Raw genomic sequence first — 27,715 nt, forward strand, 5'->3', positions numbered from 1 at the left:
AAGATCCCACATGCCGCGGAGCAACTAAGCCCGTGTGCCACAACTACCGAGCCTGAGCTCTAGAGCCTGCGAGCCACAACTACTGAGCCCACGTGCCACAACTACTGAAGCCCACATGCCTAGAGCCTGTGCTCCACAACAAGAGAAGCCACTGCAATGAGAAGCCCGTGCACCGCAACAAAGAGTAGCCCCTGCTCGCCATAACTAGAGAAAGCCTGTACGCAGCAATGAAGACCCAACACAGCCAAAAATAAATTAATTTATAAAAAAGGACACGTCACTGATGTATTTTATTCTTGCCGAAAATGTCTACTTGAATCTAATCATGAATGAACAGTCAGACAAAATCCAAATGGAGGGGCATTCTGGGGAAAAAAAAGGAAAAACTAGCCTGACCTCTTAAAAAACGTCAACATCATGAAAAATACAAAAGGCTGGGGACTATTTTAAACGAAAGGATATTATTGAAGAGTCATAACAACTTAAGATCTTTGATTGGATCCTAGACTAGAGGGAAAAAATCAGCTATAAAGAACATTATTTGGAAGTTGGGGACATTTGAACATAGGTCTAGTTATAGTCTTTACTGGATCACTGGTTTTGAAAGATATTTTTGCTGGGTATAGAATTCCAGGGTGACAGTTTTTTCTTTCAGCACTTTCAAGATGTTGCGATACTGTCTTCTGGTTTGCACTGTTTCTGGCTAAGCTGAGAATGTGACAGACAGTAGTTGCAGTAGCCAAATGCTAGAGAAAGCTGTGCCTTTGCAGGAACCGAGCACTGGAGAAAACTCAGGGGCCAAAGCAGTGGAGAAAAAAGTGTGCTCTCCAGGAACTTCGAAAGCAGCCGCACTGGGAATTGGAAGTAAAGGCCCCTCTTCTCTCCAGCACCCTACTGACGAGGCTTAACATCTTGCTGACTAGCAAAGGAGAGATATTTACAACGAATAGCTCCACTATCACAGAGCAGGCCAAAAGGTGAATTTGGAGCTGAGGCAATAAATTGATAATCAGCACAATGGGATTTTGGGGGTCTTTTTTGTATTCCATTTTGGACAAACATGCCCCTGTGTCTTCAGGATCAGTAATGTTTTCTTCTGCAGTGTCTAATCTGATCTTAATCTCAGCTTGCACAGTCCTCTCATTTTTTTAAATCTCTAGCAGTACTGTGTGAGACTTTCTTTCCATCTTCCATATCTCACAACCTGCTCATGCGTTCCTCTACCGTCTGAATATATGGAATACAGTTATAACTGTCTGAATGTCCCTTTCTACTAATTCTATCAACTGTCATTTTTGCATCATTTCTTGACTTTTCTTATTATACCTGGTAATTTTTGATTTGATCCCAGACATTGAAAATTTTATCTTGTTGGGTATTGACTATTTTCATATTCCTTAAAATATTCTTGAGCTTTATTCTGGGACACAATTACCTAGAAACAGTTGGATCCTTTCAAAACTTGCTTTGAAGATTTGCTAGTCAGGATCAGCCATCCTTTAGTCTAGGGCTACTTTGACTCAGCTTCTAAGGCAATGTCTCAGTATTCTGGGTACTCTACCTGATGCCCAAGTCAAGAGAACTGTTTTGGGCCGTATCTACAATAGACACTATAGAAATCCAGGTGTAAAAGATCATGAAATCAACCTTAGCCTTCTTACCCCAAATAGCAGCACCAACCCAAATGGTTATCTGGTGTGTATGTTTTCAATATACAACACATATTTAAGCAGAATGGCTCCTAATGCAAACTTTGCTTCATCATTACACATATCACTTCCTCCCTCTCTCTCTCCCACAGACTCAACCCCTCTCATTCCACAGGCTAGTTCCCTTCAGTTAAAAAGCCATGTTCATGTTCCTCTTAAAAAAAAAAAAAAAAGGCCCTCTGCCCCTCCAAAATGTTCTTTGATCCCACTCTTCCCTGGCTCTGCCTTCCATTTTCACTTATGACCACCCACCTTCCAAATAGTCACCAATACTCACTTCAAATCCCAACCTCTCTTCAACCCTCACCTGCTATCTTGCTTTTCCTTGTTGAGGTCACCAGAGATTTCCTAACTGTCCATTTCAGTGACTTCTCTGACTCAAGCTCACTTACAGCAAGGACCTCACATTGTTCACCTCTCCCTTCCTGGGAAATTCTCCCCTGCCCTGGATTCCATAACATTACCATCTTCCAATCCTTCCACCTTCTCATTATCACTCTTTGAAAAACTAAACATATTTCTCCTGATTATTAAAGGAAAAATACATTCACTTTAGAAAATCTAGAAAATACTTTCCCAGTCTCTCCTGGCTCCTCGTGGACTCTCCCCTTAGACACAGGCTTCCACCCTTAGCTCTCTTCTCATCCCACGTGTTCTCCCCTGAGGAATCTTATACACAAATGATTCTCAAACCTGAATCTCCAGCCCTCACCCCTTTCCTGCCTGTACATTTATCTTTTTAAAAAATTCATTTTCATCAGGACAAAATGTGTAGTAATACACAGTTTAAAAAGTCAGAGTACTAGGCTTATAATGGGAAAGAACAATCTCCTGTCCTATTCCTCCCCTTCCTGAATACCTCTCCACCCCAAAGCTAAATGTCATACATACACTAGTTCTTGTTTTATCATTTTAGAGATTATCTATTAGCTTTCTATTATGGGAAATGGCACTTGTACGTATATCACCGTATGTCCCCACTTTGTTTCTCCATCCTTCCAATACAGTTACAGCATGATTCTTGGGTAAATCATTATTTAGTGTTTATTTTATGATTTTATTAGTATTGATGATCACTGCTGAGCCATTTTCTTCCTATATAATTTATTGTTCTTTCTAGAATTAAAAGTTGCATCATTTTAAACTTTCTATGTCACTACTGCTTAATTTTTCCAAACGATCTAACAGAAAAGTAAAATCTGAATACTGTTTCCTACAGACATATTGGTTATCCTATCAGTTCCATTTTCCCCTAATGACATTACTTCTTGAGCCCTTTGTCTTCCTGCTCCAGTCGCACCCTTATAGAAAGGACTTCTGTTCTGGGTAGGAGGCAGAAGCTTTTAGTTCACTTCCAATTCAGCCAGTCCTGTGTTCTAGCACACATGAGTCCCCTGGGCCAATCTAACAGCTGTGATATTTATGCAGTATGCATAAATGATGTTACAGTTTAAAATACTAGTGAAAGAGATCTTGTATTTCTTCTTCCTGCCCCAGATAAAAGGGAAACAGTTCTTCAGAATTCCCAATGGACATCCTCGATAGTTATCCCCACCAATAAAAACTGAGGACTTAAAAAGTTCCTTTACATTTTCTGCCAATACATGTATTTTAAAGCATTTTAAGAGGTCCTTTGATTACACAGCAAAAAAACAAAAAAAGCTGTCAGCAATGATCTAAAAGCTAGTTTTTCATTGACCTAATCACACAATCTTCTCTGGGGCCTGAGTCTGTTCTGCTGCTTGACCAAACCAAATGACACCAAATCGTAAGGCCCCTGCACACATCTGACTCCCGGATCTGTCAGAGCAACAGAAGTACATTAATAATTACGATCCATACTTGAAGCTCCTTTGTTGAAAGATGCTGCTCAAGTAAGGAAACATCAGACCACGCAGGACTCTGCACAAAGTCAGTTAATCAAGGGATGAGGGATGACAAGAAGCAGGTGAGACAATGACTAGCCGCTGCAGCTCTTGCCTCCACCTGTGGACGTGTTATCTGTGGTTTGGGTTGGGCTCCCATGTTAATGCCCATTAGAAGAAAGCATCACATAAGGGAAACAGAGATACAATTTTTGTTTTTTAAAATAAAAGTCAGGTCAGACTCAGGTAAACCAAAGCTATGTCATCCAAGGAGATGCAATGACTCTCTTGTGCCTTAAAAGTCACAGCATCTGAGGAGGTAATGTGGCTCCCGATACACCTCTTCCCCGTTAGCTTATCGTTTCAAAGATGGCACATCTCAAATTACTGGTGAATTAACTGAATGCTTTTTTATGAAAAGGGGGTAATCGCTTATGTAAAACTGAGGGAAAGACAGAGAAAAAAGCAAACATAGAAATCACTGTCACATAGTCTCCTGAAATTCACATGTAATATAATAACCCATGAACTCTTCTTAAATAAGTATTTATATGTTATGGTACAAATAAATAATTATACTTTCAAATAAAACAATAATATAAAAATATGGTATTAAATAAATTTATTAAGAGAGAACTTCCCAAGTCGTCTGACTTTATAAGTGAAATCAATGAAAACTCCTCTGTGCTTTCCATATTAACAAGACAAAACCAAACTCCACCTATCTGTCACTTCTCCTTTCACAGAAGGGAAATTCTAGTGCTATTCTATCAAATTCAATTCTGGTTTATTTTTTTAGGTCAGAAACATGAATCTGTACCAAAACTTTTTCCTTAATTTGCTCCTTCCTAAGGAGGAATGTCAGCCTTCTGAGAGAAAATGGAGTATGTATGATCTGGAGCATCGATCTGTTGCCTGATTTTCAAGGAAAGCTAGTTTTCGTCTGAGTCAGCTGACTTTCCTTCAGACAATTTTAGTAAAATACATTTAAAGTTTGGTATCGTGAGCATGCAGAAGAAAGAAAATAAAGGCTAGAATCAAAAGCTGATCTAAAATAAACATTCTGAACTGTATGCGATGAATAGTCAGACACTCCCCCACAACTCCTGAAATGAGTCCTGTGCCCAGTTCTAGCCCCAGGTCTGGACTCGAAGGTCCGGCTGACTTTTAGAGGAAAAGTATGACAAAAATAACGGCAAGACTTACACAGAGTTGGCTGTTATTTCTCAAGGTTTTGTCCTGTGGATGTGAATCACTAAGAACACATGCATTTCCCAAGTTTTAGGAGATAGATAAGGGAAAAAAAATCATCTTTGGGGTTTGCTCCGGTTCTTGTTTAAGCTTTGGAGTGTGTAGAGTAACACACAGGAGGCTAAAGCGGAAACAGGTTTTGCTTCATTAACAATGAGTCCTGCTGGCTTATCCAACAAAATGCCTATTTCCTTCTGACCCTTTAATTTCCCCTTTACCTACAAATCTGAGGGTTTTAGTCTGCCTGGGTCCCTTGGCAAGAAGGTCAGAAGTCATTGTCACTCTCATCCAGGGGCTCAGGTTTCCGGACTCTTTGACTGGGCTTAGCTGGTGAGAGACCAATGCTCTCGTCCTCCAAATCGTCGTCTTCATCATCCTCCATGTCAATCTCACTGTCCTCTGAGTCTTCCTACAGGAAAAGACAGCAAATACAGCTGAGAGTCCCGTCCTGCTGACATCATGTCAGCAGAGACCCTACCTTGCTTTTTTACTACTTGCTCAATAACCAGCAACACCCACATGAAGGAAGAGCTTGCCAGAGTAGCAGTCAGGCTGTGGGAGCATAAGAACGGGGCCAGTGTCTATATATTGCCGGTTGAAATACATATATAAATGTGTCTTCCAACCAGTAACCCTCAAACACCAACGGGCAACCCAAGGCTGGAGCTGCAAGGTGGCTTTCCCGCCGCCGTCTCAGGAGCACCACTGGATGTGCACGGAAGCTCACTGGAGGCCCAGAGACCCACCTGTGGACAGCAAGAAGGGCAGGGGCTTGGTGGGGGTTGCTTATTTCGGCTTTTGGATGGAAAGCCACTCAGGAAATGGGTGTAAGGAGCAAAATAAAAGACATTCTCTCTTTTATCATCTAGATCAGGGTGACCAACTCAACCAGCTTTTTCATACTGCAAGTCCTGTATCCCCAGTAAACCAGGATGGTCAGTCACTCTATATAGACCCTTCCCACCTGCACACATACATGCTGCAATCTCCTTCTTCTTAAAAACACAAAATAAAAAACCCTAAAATGTAACCCCACCTTCCTCTGCAGCTACTCTGCCCTGTTCTCCTGTGGCCTCACAGCAAACCCCCAGAACGAGCTTGCACTCACGCTATCCCTGCTGGCTCCCCTCTCGCTGCCCTCTAAGCACCCACTAGCCAGGCTCTCACCCCCCCCCTCAAGTCCCCCAAGACTGAAACGTTCAATGGACTCAGATCCTATGGGTAATTCTCCGTCCTCCTGTTTGACCCATGGCTGCATCTGACACAGGACTGCTCCTCCTCCCCCGGAACCCCCTTCCGGTGCTCCAGGCCCCCTCCTCTCAGGTGCTTGCCCCACCTCACTTCCTTGTCTTCTCCGTAGAGCTTGCCTGACCTGCTTTCTCGCCCTGACCTCTGCAATACAGGGTCGGCCTTGGGCCTCCTCTCTTCCCTTTCTACTCTCTCTCCCCAAGCAATCACATCTATCCTCGTGGTGGTCTTTGGGTGGCTCCCCCAAATTCAATCTCCAGCTCAGACCTGACCCTTGAAGTCCTCAACACCAGCATGTGGACATCTAGCAAGCAGCTCACACTGAGAATGTCCAAAACCAGACTCTTGATCTGCTCTCAAGTCCCTTCCTCAGGTCTGCCCCCCTCAGGAAATGAAAACTATGCTTTCAGCCAATTAAGCCACAACCAGGGCATTTCTCTCTTTCTCTAACACCTCATGTCCAATTAACAAAACCTAATGGTTCTCACCTTAGAAACATCCAGAACCTGACCACTTCTCACCAGTCTGCTGCTACCGTCACCCTCACTCTGAACTAGACCCCTGCAAATGCCCCCCACCTGGTTCCTCTGAAACTCAGGTCAGCTCTCCTGGGTCTCCAGCACCTCCCCCCTGCACTCAGAGAGCACAAGCCCTCGCCACATCCTGCAAAGCTGTGCGTGGCCCCTGCTGCCTCTCCTGCTGCTCCTGCCCCAGTTCATTCACTCCCAGTCACGCTGCCGCCTCCGGCCCTCGAATTCAGGAACCATGTTTCCTAGGCCTCACTGCCCTACCGCAGCATCACCTTCCTCCTGCCACTCAGCCCCCTGCCCAATGTCACCTAATCAGAGACCTTCCCTGACCAATCAGAAGACATCGACCTCCTCCCTCATCCCTGTCACTCTGTCCCCTGAACCTGCTTTATTTTTCTTATCACCATGACCCCTGATGTATCTGCTTGATGACCGTTGGAATGTAAGCCTCAAGAAGGCAGGGGCTTTGTTCTGTTCACTGCTGTATTCCCCTAACCCCTAACAGTGCCTGGTACGTAACAGGCACTCAACAAGGACCTGGCAAGTGAATGAGTGAACAGGTGAAGGACAAGCCCCTATGCCCAGGGGGATGTGTGGAAACAGCCTCCTTGAGATAAATAAGGGGCAACAGGCACAGAGGAGATTTTAAGCTACAAATAAGGCATTTACTCAGAAAAGTAGAAAGCTATACAAATGATCAAGCAAATCATAAGAAAAGAGGCCAGTGTCATGAGTTTCCACACCAGACTTTCCCTAATTCTGTCTCAGATGGGTAAGATGGATAGATAGAAGCTATTTAGCCATCCATCCCCTACTTTGTTAAAAAAATTTTGGTAAAGCAATTATACCCCAATAAAGATGTTAAAAAAAAAAAAAAAAAAAAATTTTGGAGGTAGTCTTTCTGCTTCTCTACAGACTGTCTTCTATGAATTCAAGGCCCTATCTTCTCTGTGCATCTTGCCCAGCAAATCTGAGTGACCTCTCCCCTCCTGTAAATTTCTCTAAAAGTATTCACCATTGGTACCTAATAAATGGAACTGTTTGTACAAGAATATCAGCCCACGCTATGTGCATGCACTAGTGCCGTGCTCCAAACACACATGGCATTCAGCCTGATGGGAAGTCTGTGATCTCCATCAGTCCAGTCACCTTTGCCTCTTGGGCCTCACAGCCCTGCCAGGGACTCAAAAAAGAAGGCACGCCCAGATCGATGGACAGTGCGGCCCCAATAACTGGACCCCAGCAAGGATGCCTTGGTTCCCCATTCCATTGGTTTCCCAGTCAGTTATCCACTCAACAGTGCTCAAGGCATCAGCAACCTGATGTCACACTCCGGGCCCTGGTCTCGAGAGAGCCTGCCTTTCAGGTTCCCTCCCCAGAATGGAGCTGAAGAAAAGCCTGGTCTTGATCCCAGCCCTCAGCAGAATCCCTTCTCTTCTAGGTTACAGTTCAGGGGCCTGATAACCTTCCTTGTCTCTTGGCTCAGTGTTCACCCCGCCTCCTCATTAGCACAGGGACCTCTAGGTAACTTCACCACTCACCATGGAACCCATGTGAGTGGCTTCTTGCCCCAGACACAAGGCATCACTCTTGGGGAAGGCTCTCTGCTGACCGTAAGTGGCTCACACACACACAAATGGAGGTGAAAAAGAAAACCAACCTGTTTCTTGGAGCTGGAAGTCTTGCATTTACCTAAGAGAGCTGGTGCTGCTTCCATCTTTGGAAAGCGAGAATGGAAAGAACAATGAGAAGAAAAAAAAAAAGTAGGGCAAGCACGTTCATTTGAAAAGAAAAGAAATGAGCCAACAACCAGCAAAGAAGAGAGTCTAGCTCCTTGGGAGGTCGAACTCTGCCACAAACCCAGCAAAGGGCCGGGCTGAGAAGCAGCACCTCGTGCTAAACTGGTCAGATACACTTAGCTTCTCGGCCAAACTAGCCTACGAGGCTGGCCCAAGACGGCCAAGACCAGGACAGCTCAGGGAGCTGGTCGGGACTCACATCGTCATCCGAGTCTCCACCTTGCATTGTGCCCACAACGCGTTTGCTGGGTCGTCCTGAGGAGAACAAAAGCATGAAGAGAGTATGAAAACCTTGTAGGATACAGGACAGGAAACGGCCTTCAAGATTTGCTTTCCTTTAGAAAACTGGGAAAAAGAAGAATCACATTAAAAAACTGACTTAAGAAAAAAAAACGGACTTAAGTAGGTACTTTCCTGGTGGTCCAGTGGTTAAGGTTCCGTGCTCCCAGTGCAGGGGGCCTGGGTTCAATCCCTGGTCAGGGAACTAGATCCCACATGCATGCCAAAACTAAAGATCCCATATGCCACAAATAAAGACCCCATACGAGGCAACGATGATCCCACGTGCTGCAACTAAGACCCGGCACAGCCAAATACATAAAATAAGTAAATAAATACTTAAAAAAAAATAAAAACAGAAAACTGACTTAAGTAGCATCCAGCTAATCAGAACTGTGACAGTAATAGATTTTCTGCATTTCCACTTTGAAAAAGAGGAAAAGGGCATTAAAATATAAGCACAAATCATAAATCAGAAAAATAAATATGCATCCTGTAAATATTTTAGGTAAAAGTCACTGAATCCCATTATTAGTATACATGCAATAGAATAGATGTGCTCTCTGTTGAAAAAAGAAATATATTCTCCTTTTATGGGCCAGTGTCACTTGTACTTGGATCTATGTCTGAGCTCCAAACAGTAAAAAAAATTTAAGTATCACATTAATTTATCCTTCAAAACACCATCATTATCTAAGTGATTCTCCCCTCCTCCTCTGGAAGTCAATGTTTTCTAGACGAGACTTCTGCAAAAACTCAAGAGCCATCCTTGCTGGGTGAAGGCAGAGAGCTGCACATACCCGAAGGCTGAAAAACGGCCACCGGTGACGCCAGGGCCAGGCCTCAGAAGAAAGGCAGCGAAGGCAGCTCAGAGGAGCTCATTCAGGGCAGGCCTGGAGATGGTCATCAAGAGCTGTTTATGGACACGCTCCCTTGGTCAGATAAAATGCAACTCTTGTGTTGTTTGAAGAACTTATTTGTAGTTTTTGGAAATGAACCCTGTGATTTTACTTCTGCAGGCTGAGTGGTCAGCAGGAGAATTTAGGAAACCAGTGCCCTTACTATGTTCTATTAGCCAATTCCATACCTTTTTAGAGCCTTGGCCCCCATCTGCAGAATGGGAGGCATAACCTCTAACCTCTATTTATATCATGAAGCTCTTAAAAAATAAAAGGAAGAGAAAGGAATCAGAGCATCTAATTATCCTATAAAAAAATGAAATGTAATAAATAAAAATAGCTGAGCCTATAAGAGAAAGCAGTTAATATAAAACAATAAAGATGATTTACGACTTAGAAGTATTATATACATAAAAATGCAATTTTGTTCCAAAAATTAACAGGTAGTAGAAATGCTTTATAGGCAAATATAGGGCAATTTAGTATCTATCAAAATAACAATTTATATAACCTTTGACCTAAGAATTCCATTTTTAATAATGCAACCTAAAAAAACACTTGCACATATGCGGAAAGATGTACATACAAAGGAAAGAGTGGAAATACTTAAATATATATCAATATGGAATGCCCAAATAAATTATGGGTACAGCCACAGGATGGAATACTATGCAGCTGTCAGAAAGAATGAAGCAGATTTATATTTTACTGACCTGGAAAAGGTTCCAGTATATTTAATAATAATTTTAAAAAGCAAGTACAGAACCACACACAATCTGGTCCCATTTAGGTTAAAAAATGTTTCAGGTGATCTTTGTGTCCACATCTGAGTGTGTGTGTGTGTGCGCACTCACGAGCGCACACTTGTAAATGTGTGGAAAGGTAATTTGGAAGGACACACCCCAAGCCACTGGCCATGACCCCTGTAGGTGAGGGTGTGGGACATGAGGAAGACCCCAGGGGAACACCCACATTTGCTCCACATATGTTATTGCTTGAATCTTTTGCAGTAAGAAGGTAGAAACTAGAAGAACCTTTTTTTTTTTTTTTTTTGGCCACACCTCACAGCATGAGGGATCTTAGTTCCTTGGCCAGGGATCAAACCTGTGCCCCCTGCAGTGGGAGCACAGTCCTAACTACTGGACCGCCAGGGAATTCCCAGAAGAACTTTTTTTTAACAGCACAGATGCTCATGTAAGTCCCTTATTTGTGCATTAATTCTCTGACCATAAGGGATGTAACTGCACTGAGAGCAGTTTGGACCCAAAATGGGCAGAATTCAGCTGATCAGCAGAGGCAGTGTGTTATGTGGCCTCTGTGAGAAGTACCAAACCATAAATAAGACTGGTTATTCTTGGGGCCAAAGGTAAGAGTATTAGCAGCAAAGATGACCACTGACCAGTTTAAGAGCCAAATCCTGATAAACAACAGGGCAGTGTGCTTACGGGCCTCGAAACCAAGCAGCCCTGACCCAATCCCGGCCGCCATTTCCTGTGACAGGGCATGGGGCGGAGGGCAAGCAAGAGCCACTGTGGTACCTTGCAAGAGCGCCTCCATGGCTGTCCGTGGCTTGGACAGCCGTCTCTCTTCTAGTTCACTGTCGGATTCATCGTTCTCCTGGATGTCAATGTCGGAGTCATCGTTACCTGGCAGCGACACAAGTAGGCAAAACAAAAGGGCAGCTCCGTCATTGCCTCTAAAACAGCTTCTGTCCAGTAAGGCTCTTGTCAAAAGCCATCTGTGCTTCTGAGCCTTTCTTTTGATGCATTTGAGTTTTGATTTGAATTTCTTGGGAGTTGCCTGTAGATACTTAGTGAAGAGTTAATGCAAACAACCATAGGCTAGTTTTTTTATAAACAATTTTCCAAAGCAAGAAAAAAGTGGGTCAGTTATATCAGTTAGAAACATTATTCCAGTATTTAGTATGTAAAACTAAAAATTTGACTAGCCAGCTGTCAAGGTAGCTGGGAGTTCTTCGCTAGTTGGGGGAAAAAAAACATTCTCTGTTCAGTCTTAGGCCATGTTACCAGAACTCAAGCTCCTTGAAGATAACACGAGGGAAGTGGAGCCCACTGAAATGGTCAGCAACTGCACCAGAACAAGCCTGGAGGCAAGAGGGAGATGGGCCAGGAAGGGCCTGTTTGGGCTGCCTGGGAAAGATAGCTACCTGGTGACTGGCAACGAAGATTGGTGCTCGTGATATTCCTTACTGGAGAAAACTCATTATAAAGGTAAAGAAAGGTCATTCTCAGTGCAACGGGCTTTTACATTAATTTCTTAAATACTCCTCTGGAGTCTTGTGCAGGTTGAACATTTCCTAATGTAAACCTACAAAAGGAGAGTTTCCACAGTGGGGAGAAAAAACGTTCACTGCCCAGCCCAACTGCTCTGTGCCCAGAGAGTGACAGAGGTTTTAGAAGGATGGAACTGGAAGAATGCAGTTGCTGTTCTCATCACTGACTCTTAAGACAGTTTGGAAGTAGAGTAATTGTTCATCTACAAAAATGCTTTGCGTAACTCCTGCTGTAAGAGAGTAATGAAATGGCAGCTGCATCTAGCTGGGCACTGAGGGAAAGTTTCCTGCTTCCTTTAGCCCTGGAGAGAAGAGCTGTACTCTACAGCACGAAGGGGCAAAGCTGGGAGCTGGAGAAAGTGTCAATAAGGGCATCCTGTAAGGACTTCAGTACAATCGAGCTGACAACTACCACCTTATAAAAGCTGTTACAGAGAATGTGATTAGATATTAACTAGATATTAACACAAATTAATGACCACAAAGTGAAATCACTCTTCAGATTAGTTCACTTTTTACTTCCTCCAGGAAAATTATGACATTAAATCCTCACCCCATGCAATATAAAGCAAATGATATCATGAATTTTAAACCAACATTAATACAGGTACCTTGGGCTCAGTACGATTTCTTCTGACAAGTCACAGCAATAGACTGAGGACCAAGCATGTAAACTAAAGTTAATACACGCTGACACTGAAATCACCGAGTTGTCAGTGACACGTTAAAATGAGGATGGCCAACTAGGGTGCTGGGATGATTCAACAGGAAAATAATAGACTTTCCAAAAAGTAGTGCTGGGACAAATGGACAGCCACACACAAAAGAATGAGTTAATATACAAGAATTAACTCAAAATGGGTCAGAGACCTAAATATAAGAGTTAAAACTATAAAACTCCTAGAAGGAAAACAGAGGGGTAAACCTTGGTGACCTTGAATTCAGCAGTTTCTTAAATATGACACTAAAAGCACAAGCAACAAAGAAAAAAATTGATAAACTGTACTTCATTAAAACTTTGTACAGCAAAGGACAGCATCAAGAAAGTGAAAAGACAGTCCAGAGAACGACAGAAAATATTTGCAAATCAGAAATCATATATAAGGGTCTAGTATCTAGAATATATAAGTCAACAATAAAAGGAAAACCCAATTTAAAAATCTGCAAAGGGCTTGAATAGATCTCTCCAAAGAAGATATACAGACAGCCAATAAGCAGATGAAAAGATGCTCCATTTCATTGGCTATCAGAGAAATTCAAATAAAACCACAATGAAGGGCTTCCCTGGTGGTGCAGTGGTTGAGAGTCCGCCTGTCAATGCAGGGGACACGGGTTTGTGCCCCAGTCCGGGAGGATCCCACGTGCCGCGGAACGGCTGGGCCCATGGGCCATGGCCACTGGGCCTGCGCGTCCGGAGCCTGTGCTCCGCAACGGGAGAGGCAAGCGAACCGCAAAAAAAAAAAAAAAAAAAAAACACAATGAAATATACTTCATACACACTTAAGCTTAAACTTTGTAAGTTTCTCCTTTTAGATCAACACTGTCCAATAGAAATATGCCAGCCCCAGATGCAATTTAAAATTTTCTACTAACTACATTAAAGCAAAAACAGGTGAATTAATTTTAATAATGTTTTATTTAACCCAATATATCTAAAATGTCATTTTAATAAGTAACCAATAGGAGACTGGTTCAAGTTGGCAGAGTAGAAGGATGTGCTCTCACTCCCTCCTGCAAGAGCACTGGAATCACAACTAACTGCTGAACAGTCATCGACAGGAAGACACAGGAACTCACCAAAAAAGATACCCCACATCCAAAGACAAAGGAGAAGCCACAGTGAGATGGTAGGAGGGATGCAATCAAAATAAAATCAGGGGCTTCCCTGGCGGCACAGTGGTTAGGAACCCACCTACCAAGGCAGGGGACACGGGTTCAAGCCCTGGTGCGGGAAGATCCACATGCTGCGGAGCAACTAAGCCCGTGCGCCACAACTACTGAGCCTGTGCTGTAGAGCCCGTGAGCCACAAATGCTGAGCCCGTGCACCTAGAGCCTGTGCTCCGCGACAAGAGAGGCCACTGCAATGAGAAACCCACGCACCACAATGAAGAGTAGCTCCCCGCTCACCGCAACTAGAGAGACCCCGTGCGCAGCAACGAACACCCAATGGAGCCAAAAATAAAGATAAATATACAAAATAAAATAAAATCCCATAATTGCTGGGTGGCTGACTCACAAACTGGAGAACACGGATACCACAGAAGTCCACCCACTGGAGTGAAGGTTCTGAGCCCCACGTCAGGCTTCCCAACCTGTGAGTACAGCAACGGGAGGAGGAATTCCCAGAGAATCAGACTTTGAAGGCAAGCGAGATTTCATTGCAGGACTTCGACAGGACTGGGGGAAACAGAGACTCCACTCTTGGAGGGCACACACAAAGTAGTGTGCACATCGGGACCCAGGGGAAGGAGCAGTGACCGCACAGGAGACTGAACCAGACCTACCTGCTAGTGTTGGAGGGTCTCCTGCAGAGGCGGGGGGTGGCTGTGTCTCTCCGTGAGGACAAGGACACTGGCAGCAGAAGTTCTGGGAAGTACTCCTTGGTGTGAGCCCTCCCAGAGTCCTACATTAGCCCCACCAAAGAGCCCAGGTAGGCTCCAGGGTCGGGGCGCCTCAGGCCAAACAACCAACAGGGAGGGAACCCAGCCCCACCCATCAGCACACAAGTGGATTAAAGTTTTACTGAGCTCTGCCTACCAGAGCAACAGCCAGCTCTACCCACCACCAGTCTCTCCCATCAGGAAACTTGCACAAGCCTCTGAGATAGCCTCATCCACCAGAGGGCAGACAGCAGAAGCAAGAACTACAGCCCTGCGGCCTGTGGAACAAAAACCACATTCACAGAAAGATAGACAAGATGAAAAGGCACAGGGCTATGTACCAGATGAAGGAACAAGACAAAACCCCAGAAAAACAACTAAATGAAGTAGAGATAGGCAACCTTTCAGAAAAAGAATTCAGAATAATGACAGTATGATCCAGGACCGTGGAAACAGAAGGGAGGCAAAGACTGAGAAAATGCAAGAAATGTTTAACAAAGACCTAGAAGAAATAAAGAACAAACAAACAGAGATGAAAAATACAATAATTGAAATGAAAACTACACTAGAAGGAATCAATAGCAGAATAACTGAGGCAGAAGAATGGATAAGTGACCTGAAGACAGAATGGTGGAATTCACTGCTGCGGAACAGAATAAAGAAAAAAGAATGAAAAGAAATGAAGACAGCCTAAGAGACCTCTGTGACAATATTAAATGCAACAATATTCACATTTTAGGGGTCCCAGAAGGAGAAGAGAGAGAGAAAGGACCAGAGAAAATATTTGAAGGGATTATAGTCGAAAACTTCCCTAACATGGGAAAGGAAATAACCACCCAAGTCTAGGAAGCAAAGAGATTCCCATACAGGATAAACCCAAGGAGAAACACGCTGAGACACATAGTAATCAAATTGGCAAAAATTAAAGACACAGAAAAATTACTGAAAGCAGCAAGGAAAAAACGACAAATAACATACAGGGGAACTCCCATAAGGTTAACAGCTGATTTCTCAGCAGAAACTCTACAAGCCAGAAAGGAGTGGCATGACATATTTAAAGTGATGAAAGGGAAGAACCTACAACCAAGATTACTCTACCCGGCAAGGATCTCATTCAGATTCGATGGAGAAATCAAAAGCTTTACAGACAACCAAAAGCTAAGAGAATTCAGCATCACCAAACCAGCTTTACAACAAATGCTAAAGAAACTTCTCTAAGTGGGAAACACAAGAGAAGAAAAGGACCTACAAAAACAAACCCAAAGCAATTAAGAAAATGGTCATAGGAACATACATATCAATAATTACCTTAAAAGTGAATGGATTAAATGCTCCAACCAAAAGACACAGACTTGCTGAATGGATACAAAAACAAGACCCAAATATATGCTGTCTACAAGAGACCCCTTCAGACCTAGGGACACATACAGATTGAAAGTGAGGGGATGGAAAAAGATATTCCATGCGAATGGATATCAAAAGAAAGCTGGAGTAGCAATACTCATTATCAGGTAAAATAAACTTTAAAATAAAGAATGTTACAAGAGACCAGGAAGGACACTACGTAATGATCAAGGGATCAATCCAAGAAGAAGATATAACAATTATAAATATATATGCACATAACATAGGAGCACCTCAATACATAAGGCAACTGCTAACAGCTATAAAAGACGAAATTAAGAGTAACACAATAATAGTGGGGGACTTTAACATCTCACTTACACCAATGGACAGATCATCCAGACAGAAAATTAATAAGGAAACACAAGCCTTAAATGACACAATAGACCAGACAGATTTAATTGACATTTATAGGACATTCCATCCAAAAGCAGCAGATTACACTTTCTTCTCAAGGGTGCACAGAACATTCTCCAGGATAGATCACATCTTGGGTCACAAACCAAGCCTCAGAAAATTTAAGAAAATTGAAATAATATCAAGCATCTTTTCTCACCACAACGCTATGAGATTAGAAATGAATCACAGGGAAAAAAAGGAAAAAACACAACACATGGAGGTTAAACAATACGTTACTAAATAACCAAGAGATCACAGAAAAAATCAAAGAGGAAATTGAAAAATACCTAGAGACAAATGACAAGGAAAACACGACAATCCAAAATCTATGGTATACAGCAAAAGCAGTTCTGAGAGCAGTACAATCCTACCTCAAGAAACAGTAAACATCTCAAATAAACAATCTAACCTTACACCTAAAGGAACTAGAGAAAGAAGAACAAACAAAACCCAAAGTTAGTAGAAGGAAAGAAATCATAAAGATCAGAGCAGAAATAAATGAAATAGAAACAAAGAAAACAATAGCAAAGATCAATAAAACTAAAAGCTGGTCCTTTGAGAAGATAAACAAACTTGATAAACCATTAGCCAGACTCATCAAGAAAAAGAGGGAGAGGACTCAAATCAATAAAATTAGATATGAAAAAGGAGAAGTTACGACACGGCAGAAATACAAAGCATCCTAAGAGACTACTACAAGCAACTCCACGCCAATAAAATGGACAACCTGGAAGAAATGGACAAATTCTTAGAAAGGTATAACCTTCCAAGACTGAACCAGGAAGAAATAGAAAATATGAACAGACCAATCACAAGTAACGAAATTGAAACTGTGATTAAAAGTCTTCCAACAAACAAAAGCCCTGGACCAGATGGCTTCACAGGTGAATTCTATCAAACATTTAGAGAAGAGCTAACACCCATCTTTCTCAATCTCTTCCAAAAAACTGCAGAGGAAGAAACACTCCCAAACTCATTCTATGAGGCCACCATCACCCTGATACCAAAACCAGACAAAGATACTACAAAAAAAAGAAAATTACAGACCAATATCACTGATGAATATAGATGCAAAAATCCTCAACAAAATACTAGCAAGCAGAATCCAAGAACACACTGAAAGGATCATACACTGTGGTCAAGTGGGATTTATCTCAGGGATGCAAGGATTCTTCAATATACGCAAATCAATCAATGTGATACACCACATTAACAAACTGAAGAAGAAAAACCGTATGATCATCTCAATAGATGCAGAAAAAGCTTTTGACAAAATTCAACACCTATTTATGATAAAAACTCTCCAAAAAAAAAAAAAAAAAACTCTCCAGAAAGTGGGCATAGAGGGAACCTACCTCAACATAATAAAGGCCATATACAACAAACCCACAGCAAACATCATTTCAATAGTGAAAACTGAAAGCATTTCCTCTAAGATCAGGAACAAGAAGACAAGGATGTCCACTCTCACCACTATTATTCAACATAGTTTTGGAAGTCCTAGCCATGGCAATCAGAGAAGAAAAAGAAATAAAAGGAATACAAATTGGAAAAGAGGAAGCAAAACTGTCACTGTTTCCAGATGACATGATACTATACATAGAGAATCCTAAAGATGCTACCAGAAAACTACTGGAGCTAATCAATGAATTTGGTAAAGTTGCAGGATACAAAATTAATACACAGAAATCTTCTGCATTCCTATACATTAATGATGTAAAAACTGAAAGAGAAATTAAGGAAACACTCCCATTTACCACTGCAACAAAAAGAATAAAATACCTAGGAATAAACCTACCTAGGGAGACGAAACACCTGTATGCAGAAAACTGTAAGACACTGATGAAAGAAATTAAAGATGGTACCAACAGATGGAGAGATATACCATGTTCTTGGATTGGAAGAATCAATATTGTGAAAATGACTATACTACCCAAAGCAATCTACAGATTCAATGCCATCCCTATCAAATTACCAATGGCATTTTTTACAGAACTAGAACAAAATACCTTAAAATTTGTAATGGAGACACAATAGATCCCGAATAGCCAAGGCAGTCTTGAGGGAAAAAAACGGAGCTGGAGGAATCAGACTCCCTGACTTCAGACTATACTACAAAGCTACAATAATCAAGACAATATGGTACTGGCACAAAAACAGAAATATAGATCAATGGAACTGGACAGAAAGCCCAGAGATAAACCCACACACCTATGGTCAACTAATCTATGACAAAGGAGGCAAGGAAATACAATGGAGAAAAGACAGTCTCTTCAATAAGTGGTGCTGGGAGAACTGGACAGCTACATGTAAAAGAATGAAATTAGAACACTCCCTAACATCATACACAAAAATAAACTCAAAAAGGATTAGAGACCTAAATGTAAGACCGGAGACTATAAAACTCTTAGAGGAAAACATAGGAAGAACACTCTTTGACATAAATCACGGCAAGATCTTTTTTGATCCACCTCCTAGAGTAATGGAAATAAAAACAAAAATAAACAAGTGGGACCTAATGAAACTTAAAAGCTTTTGCACAGGAAAGGAAACTACAAGCAAGATGAAAAGACAACCCTCAGAATGGGACAAAATATTTGCAAATGAATCAATGGACAAAGGATTAATCTCCAAAATATATAAACAGTTCATGCAGCTCAGTATTAAAAAAAGAAACAACCCAATCCAAAAATGGGCATAAGACCTAAACAGACATTTCTCCAAAGAAGACATACAGATGGCCAAGAAGCATGTGAAAAGCTGCTCAACATCACTAATTATTAGAGAAATGCAAATCAAAACTACAATGAGGTATCACCTCACACCAGTTAGAATGGGCATCATCAGAAAATCTACAAACAACAAACGCTGGAGGGGGTGTGGAGAAAAGGGAACCCTCTTGCACTGTTGGTGGGAATGTAAATTGATACAGCCACTATGGAGAACAGTATGGAGGGGTTCCTTAAAAAACTAAAAATGGAATTAGCATATGACCCAGCATTCCCACTACTGGGCATATACCCAGAGAAAACCATAATTCAAAAGGACACATGCACCCCAATGTTCACTGCAGCACTATTTACAATAGCCAGGACATGGAAGCAACCTAAATGCCCATAGACAGACGAATGGTTAAAGAAGATGTGGTACATATATACAATGGAATATTACTCAGCCATGAAAAGGAACGAAACTGAGTCATTTGTAGAGACGTGGATGGATCTAGAGACTGTCATACAGAGTGAATATATATGGAACCTAGAAAAGTGGTGCAGATGAACCAGTTTGCAGGGCAGAAATTGAGACACAGATGTAGAGAACAAACGTATGGACACCAAGGGGGGAACGTGGCGGGTGGGAGGGGTGGTGCTGTGATGAACTGGGATATTGGGATTGACATATGTATACTAATATGTATAAAATGGATAACTAATAAGAACCTGCTGTATAAAAATAAAATAAAATTCAAAAAAAGTAACCAATTTAGAAAAATATTAATGAGTAATTTTACTCTACTTTTATAGTAAGTCTTCAAAATCTGGTGTATATTCTCCACAAACAGCATTATCTTGATTCGGACTAGCCACGTTTCAAGTGCTCCAAGAACACCAACTCATGGCCAGGTACCGATGGTGCAGTTCTAGACATGGAGATCCCTGAGCGCCTTTGCCATCACTGTGCACTGGCACAACACCCGTCACACAGTAGGCACATGGTAAATGTGCATGACATGCATGAACATCTTCTCTCCACCATACCACAAAAATGGAACCACAGCAAGGTTACTCAGTTGCTTTCTAGAAATTCCTGAGTCATTTTATAAATTCAGAGGATTCTTTAAGTTCCTAATGCTACAGTGCTTGAATCCTACCGAGGATACAGTTATAAATTTACCCCCAGCAACGAGGTTTAAAAGGATGGTGGGAAGATGAAGAGTCGCTCTTGATTTTTATTACAGGGCATCCCAACAGAGCACTTTGCCTTTTTAATCTCTGGGGCCTATGGCACTCTCCCATCTCTAATTACTCAAACTTTCTCTTCCTCAAACCTCTTACTCCAAATCCCAAAGCGAAATCTGAGATGACTTTACCTCCTGCTTAACAGAGAAGACAGTCTCCATCAAATGTGAACCCCTCAAGCACACGGCCCACCTTCCATCTCATCTCATCTGCCTCAGCTCCAGCCCCATGTGTTCATACTTTTCCTCACTCAGCAAAACTCCCTGAGTTTCTCACAGAAAGGCTGGGACTTTACCCATCTGATAGCTCCCTTCTCCCCAGCTCTACTGATTTAGCCTTTGTTTAAACAGCATCTCCTGGTGAGGTCTACCCTGACTCCTCTTTAAAACTGCAATTCTATTACACCTTCCCTTTGCCCCTTACCTGCTCCTCGTTTTCCCCCATGGCATTTTTCACCTTCCACAAACAGCTTGCTTATTGTTTGTTCCCCAGCATGTCGTTAGCACATCAAATCGTTTAAGGCAAGGATCCCTGTCTGCTGTCCACTGGTATGTCCTTAGCACCCAGAACAGATACTCAATAATGCTTTGCTGGGTTGAATCAGCTACCTGCAGAGTGGCCTGAACAAGATGCTCTCTTCCAGCTTTTGGATTTTGCTAATTCTTGCCCTGATTCACATCTATGTACTATTAGATTTTTCTGTTCAGAGGAGTCTTTCACAGATGGGAGAAAAGTTCAGAAGGTCTTCCTTTATATCTCTCCTCCTTTATATCCCAATACTCTGGGCAATGTTCCCACGTGTGCAGAAAAGCAAAGAAGCACAGGGCATCTTAAGAAGCTTAGGATAAATAGAACTGAGAATGGTCCTTTGTAAATATTTTCCTAACTTCTTTGCTCAAAAATTACTAAATTAAGAGCTTTCCTTCATTAAGTTGGTTTAAACTGGAACTTATTTTTCCAAAAAAACTAAATCACACATACTCATGAGAATCTCTGTCCTTCATGAGATCCCAAACCTATGGATCACAGAATTAAAGTATGAGTTCAGAAGAATAAAGCAAGATCACTGAGAAAGATCTTAATGTGCTGGTCCAGGGCAGAGCAGGATGCAGCCAACCAACCGGGCTCTTACCTGTGCTGGGCCTCTCGGAAGAGGATAAACTCCATGCAGGCTTATCATTTAGGGCTGCTTCAGGCACTCCTGGCCGACCTGGAACCATAAAGGTGAGGGGCTGCTTTTGCTAGAGAGGCCCTTGGAATTTTCTAAACTTGCCCCTAGAGAATTTCACAGCAGTCCCTACTCTTCTTCCAGAGTTTCCTGACATTCAGGAGAGAGAGGCATAGAACAAGTATGACAGGCAAGAGACACAAAGGGAAAACACAGAGAGAGAGCACACCTGCTGGGACAGGCTCACTTCCCGCAAGCATGAGAGAAAAAACCATCACAAGAAAAGAGAAACAAGCAAGAGAAGTAACTCTGTGAGACAAAGCCATCAATTCCGCATGGAGATCATGTGCTGCTACTGCTCCCAAGGCTGACTTGACACCTTGGTGAAGTTCATGGATGAAGTGTGCTACCCAGTCATGGGGAACATTTCTTCCCAGAATCTAGGTCTCACAAGTAGGTAACTCCCATTTCTCTACAGGTGAGAGCCTAGATGAACGACTTTGGATTACTGGGGGACATATGACAGGTGTGTGTGAAGTGGGGGGACTACCTTCAAGTAAGTACACTTGTACTGCATCATAATACTTGCTTTCCCTCAGTTTGCCCTAAAATAAGGAACCCTACAAGACCTCTAAGAGCAAATTTTCTTGTATAATTATATGCAACTCAAACTAATTGTATCATTTAAACAGGGGAAAACAGTATTTCAGTTGGCACGAAAACCAAATGTACTTTAAATGCTATGTAATTTAAAACATTCTCTTGAGCTCCTAAGTGAATTAAAATGGTACCTGATATAAAAGTTGTGAGAAAATTGCCTTTTGAAAATAAATAAAATATGCGTTTAAGTTTTCCGAGGCTAAAAACTCTAGTCCAGAGTAAGCACGTCCATTTAAAAAGTGTGGGCTTACTTCTGCTCTTGAGCAGTCGCTTTTCTTCCTCCTTTAGCTTGTTCTGCATCAGACGGAGAGTGTTTTCAGCTTCCTATGGAGCAGGAAAAACAAGATCCAGAAGAAATGACACTTTCTGGACTGTTTTATTATTCTTTACCATGTAAGTACTGCTAAATTTGTGATATAGAAGCAAAAAAGACTAAACTACAGGAAAGGGAAGAGAACTAACGCTGCATGAGAAACTCAACACCCCCTCTCCGTCATCACTCTGGCAGCCCGATGAAAAGGGGGGCTCCCAGAAGTGACACCACTGGCCCAAAATGGGCCTGACTGATCCCCAAAGCCAGGCTCCTCCCACTACACCTCACTGCCTCTGAAGAAAACTGACAACACAACAAGATGCCCGTCACGTGTGCCTGTGTGGGATGTGGACACAGGAACAGATGCATCAACTACGGGGCCTCTTGCTCTTAAAATAAAGCACAAATTTTATCATTTTCCTGCCCTGCACAATTCTAACCCTGAAAGGGGCTAAATGGTAGGAGTGATCCAATAGGAAAAGAAAGAAAGAAATACTAATTTTAATTCCTAGGGTATAAAAAAAAGCTAATACTTGAGTTAGGTTACAAAATGTGGCCCTGATAATTATTGTCAAAAAAGAGAATGGGAGGGACTTCCTTGTGGTGGTTCAGTGGTTAAGACTCCGCACTTCCACTGCAGAGGGCGCGGGTCCCATCCCTGATTGGGGAACTAAGATCCCGCATGCCATGCGGTGCGGCCGAAAAAAAAAAGTTAGAAAAAGAGAGAATGGGAGACGAAATTGGCTTTTAAAAATGTGCTGTTGTTCTAAATGTTAAAAAGGAAGCACTGTTTCATGCATGAGATATTTTGAGGGACCAGGTATTAGAAGCATGGGGAGTAGCTGCGAGCACAGAAGAAAAAGAGGGTAGGTACTTGCTGAAGGGAGGGTGGGCAGGAAGGCGCCCCTCAGAAGTAACCTGGGCCACCCACTCGCATCCTGAGGCACGGTCTTTGGTACGTTCTCTGAGCCCAGGGGTGGCCCAGACAATAGTACAAAATGATCAGCTTATTTTCACTGTCTCTTTACTGCTCTTTCCCAGACACCCAATGTTTAAAATGTCCAGAACTCCAGGGTCTTTTCATTGCCCTCAAAACGTGCCTGTCCTGGACCCTCCATTCCTCCATGACCTGCCTCTGCCTTACAGCAAGAGTGACAACAGGTTCCTCATCCAGATAAACATGTCCAGATGAAGGTGTCAGTTACAGCCAGCCCTCTTGGCAACAAAGTAGCATCACCTAATTCAAATGTCCAGGTTTGTAATAAGGCTAGGATAACCTTTATACCAAAAGCTGTCAAGGACAGCATGAGAAAGGGAGACTGGAGACCAGTTTCACTGTGAAAATAGATTCCAAATGCCTATTTTAGGGTTAAGCAGAAATATCCCTAGGGGATAAGGGCAATTCAAAATGACAGCAACTTTGTCCAACTTCCTTTGCTCTGATTCCATACTTATCAACTGATGCTGGGATCTGAAATACTCTTTCCTAAATGGCCTTACATATTGGGATGAAAGGAACCTGAAAGACAGCTGGTCAGTTTATAGGTCATACATATTTCCCACAATAATCAATAAGCTACAATTCTTCTTTATAAAGTAGTTTCTAAAAAGCTACTCTGGGTGACTCAATAAACCAGAGCTTGAAAATCTTTAAGTGAACTGACCAAGCAAGATCTGTACACAAGACATGTTACATAATTTGTGGGACTCAGTGCAAAATAAAATGCAGTTAAAAATTACTAAGAATTTCGAAACGGTGACAGCAGAGAATTAAAGCAAGCCCAGGTCCTAAGCTTGCAGCTGTAGCCAACTGCACAGGTCATGTCCCCGCCCTGTCTGTAGTCCTAACTGACCAAACTCTGGTGATAACCTACTACCAAAGATTTGACAACCTCGGAGCCCAGGCTACACAACCAGAAAAACAGAAGAATCCCATGAGCAATCCTTAGTCTGGTCAGGAAGAAAAAACATTCACCTGATTTTTTTTTCACAGTGATATTTACAAACTGGCATGTCAACAAGTACAAAGTAACATACCAGAACAAATGGTCATACAGAAGGACTAAGCACTCACCTCAAACCTCTCTTGCTCCATCCTGTGATGATCCTCGAGTTGCTGTTCCAGATAAGCCAGATTTCGAAATTTCTCTAGATAAATGTCATACTGCTTTTGCAGTTCGTCCTCAGTCTTCTCATATTCATCCATAAAGGCTGGCCTAGAAAAAAAAATGAAATAAAAACTGAAAGATTAATCAATATACAAAAATACAGTAGTTTGAAATTGGTATTCAGAGCTCCAGATTCCATCCTGGTTTTCTTTGGAAAGCCTTTAATTAGAGAAGGTTCTTCATTCTTGTAACTAAAGCTAATTTCCCCTTTTCTCTTCCCTCCCCACAAAATGAAGATACTTTTAATCAAAAATTAAGACATGCTCTTTGTAAAAACTAGAAATAATCCTGAAAGTATTAAGAATAAAATTAAAATTACTCATAATCCCATCACTAGGTATTAGCACTTACAATTTGACATACATCCTTCCAGACTTTTCTATGCATAGATACATACAGAAATGTATTTCTTTTTAACAAACATTAAGTATATTATCTCAAATGAAGCTCTGAGGTCTTTTTTCCTCACTCAATATGGCATATATTTCAATACAGAGTTAAAGAATAATCATACATCATACACATCTCTAAAAATCAATAAATTAAATACATGCATTATCTTAGCTGGGCATAATATTCTGTCTGAATGTTCCAAAATTTAATCAGTCCCCTAAAAAGAGAAATATAGGTTGCTACAAATTAAAGCTAAGTTTTCAAACAATATAAAACTTAAAAATAAAACCACAGCATAAAAACCTGTTTCAATTGGTTTGTTGAATTTTTTTCTCTTATTATAGATCTTAAAGTGAAAACTTTGTTCTTTTAAAAATATAAACAGATAGGGACTTCCTTGAGCCCAGTGGTTAAGACTAAGAGCTCCCAATGCAGGGGGCACGGGTTTGATCCCGGGTCGGGGAACTAAGATCCCGCATGCCACACGGCACAGCCCCAAAAATTTTAAAAATAAAAACATAAACAAACTAGAAAATAATTTATAACCTTTTGGACTAGAGGAAAACAGAGAAATTTTTCTATTAAAAAGATCTGAGGCTTGTGGAACAAAAATCACATTCACAGAAAGACAGGCAAGATGAAAAGGCAGAGGGCTATGTACCAGAGGAAGGAACAAGAAAAACCCAGAAAAACAACTAAATGAAGTGGAGATAGGCAACCTTCCAGAAAAAGATTTCAGAATGATAGTGAAGATGATCCAGGACCTCGGAAAAAGAATGGAGGCAAAGATCGGAAGATGCAAGAAATGTTTATCAAAGACCTAGAAGAATTAAAGAACAAACAAATAGAGATGAACAATACAATAACTGAAATGAAAACTAGACTAGAAGGAATCAATAGCAGAACAACTGAGGCAGAAGAACGGATAAGTGACCTGGAACACAGAATGGTGGAATTCACTGCCATGGAACAGAATAAAGAAAAAAGAATGAAAAGAAATGAAGACATCCTAAGAGACCTCTGGGACAACATTAAACACAACAACATTTGCATTACAGGGGTCCCAGAAGGAGAAGAGAGAGAGAAAGGACCAGAGGAAATATTTAAAGAGATTATAGTCGAAAACTTCCCTAACATGGGAAAGGAAATAGCCATACAAGTCCAGGAAGCACAGCGAGTCCCAAACAGGACAAACCTAAGGAGAAACACGCTGAGACACACAGTAATCAAATTGGCAAAAATTAAAGACAAAGAAAAATTATTGAAAGCAGCAAGGGAAAAAAGACAAATAACATACAAGAAAACTCCCATAAGGTTAACAGCTGATTTCTCAGCAGAAACTCTACAAGCCAGAAAGGAGTGGCATGACATATTTAAAGTGATGAAAGGGAAGAACCTACAACCAAGATTACTCTACCCAGCAAGGATCTCATTCAGATTCGATGGAGAAATTAAAAGCTTTACAGACAACCAAAAGCTAAGAGAATTCAGCACCACCAAACCAGCTCTACAACAAACACTAAAGAAACTTCTCTAAGTGGGAAACACAAGAGAAGAAAAGGACCTACAAAAACAAACGCAAAACAATTAAGAAAATGGCCATAGGAACATACATATCAATAATTACCTTAAACGTGAATGGATTAAATGCTCCAACCAAAAGACACAGGCTTGCTGAATGGATACAAAAACAAGACCCACATATAAGCTGTCTACAAGAGACCCACTTCAGACCTAGGGACACATACACATTGAAAGTGAGGGGATGAAAAAGATATTCTATGCAAATGGAAATCAAAAGAAAGCTGGAGTAGCAATACTCATATCAGATAAAATAGTTTAAAATAAAGAATGTTACAAGAGACTAGGAAGGACACTACATAATGATCAAGGGATCAATCCAAGAAGGAGATATAACAATTATAAATATATATGCACCCAACATAGGAGCACCTCAATACATAAGGCAACTGCTAACAGCTATAAAACACGAAATTGACAGTACCACAATTATAGTGGGGGACTTTAACACTTCACACCAATGGACAGATCATCCAAAATGAAAATATGTAAGGAAACAGAAGCTTTAAATGACACAATAGACCAAACAGATTTAATTGATATTTATAGGACATTCCATCCAAAAGCAGCAGATTACACTTTCTTCTCAAGTATGCACGGAACATTCTCCAGGATAGATCACATCTTGGGTCACAGATCAAGCCTCAGTAAATTTAAGAAAATTGAAATAATATCAAGCATCTTTTCTGACCACAACGCTCTGAGATTAGAAATGAATTACAGGGGGCTTCCCTGTTGGCGCAGTGGTTGAGTCTGCCTGCCAATGCAGGGGACACGGGTTCGAGCCCTGGTCTGGGAAGATCCCACATGCCGTGGAGCAACTGGGCCCATGAGCCACAACTACTGAGACTGTACATCTGGAGCGTGTGCTCCACAACAAGAGAGGCCGCAACAGTGACAGGCTCACATACCACGATGAAGAGTGGCCCCCACTTGCCGCAACTAGAGAAAGTCCTCGCACAGAAACGAAGACCCAACATAGCCAAAAATAAATTAATAAATTAAAAAAAAAAACCTTAGAACAGCTGTAAAAAAAAAAAGAAAAAAGAAATGAACTACAGGGAAGAAAACGTAAAAAACGCAAACACATGGAGGCTAAACAATACGTTACTAGATAACCAAGAGATCACGGAAGAAATCAAAGAGGAAATCCAAAAATACCTAGAGACAAAGGACAATGAAAACACGACAATTCA

At 41.6% G+C, this 27,715-nt stretch overlaps 1 protein-coding gene across 2 annotated transcripts in view; it reads right to left on the reverse strand.

The window, feature by feature from the left end:
• Nucleotides 1-5,090: 5,090 nt before the first annotated feature.
• Nucleotides 5,091-27,715, reverse strand: part of CLUAP1 (clusterin associated protein 1) — a 41,673-nt gene continuing 19,048 nt past the window's right edge. The window contains exons 8-13 of one of the 2 annotated variants that reach the window (XM_065892548.1): nucleotides 24,452-24,593; nucleotides 22,316-22,388; nucleotides 11,119-11,226; nucleotides 8,602-8,657; nucleotides 8,264-8,320; nucleotides 5,091-5,234 (exon numbers count right to left, since the gene is read on the reverse strand). In XM_065892548.1, coding sequence (XP_065748620.1) covers nucleotides 5,091-5,234; nucleotides 8,264-8,320; nucleotides 8,602-8,657; nucleotides 11,119-11,226; nucleotides 22,316-22,388; nucleotides 24,452-24,593 — 580 coding nt within the window. The remainder of the gene's footprint in view (nucleotides 5,235-8,263; nucleotides 8,321-8,601; nucleotides 8,658-11,118; nucleotides 11,227-22,315; nucleotides 22,389-24,451; nucleotides 24,594-27,715) is intronic. The other variant, XM_065892549.1, reaches the window with a different exon arrangement.

The sequence above is a fragment of the Phocoena phocoena genome, chromosome 15 (assembly GCF_963924675.1).
Source record: "Phocoena phocoena chromosome 15, mPhoPho1.1, whole genome shotgun sequence".
NCBI classification, from domain to species: Eukaryota; Metazoa; Chordata; class Mammalia; order Artiodactyla; family Phocoenidae; genus Phocoena; species Phocoena phocoena.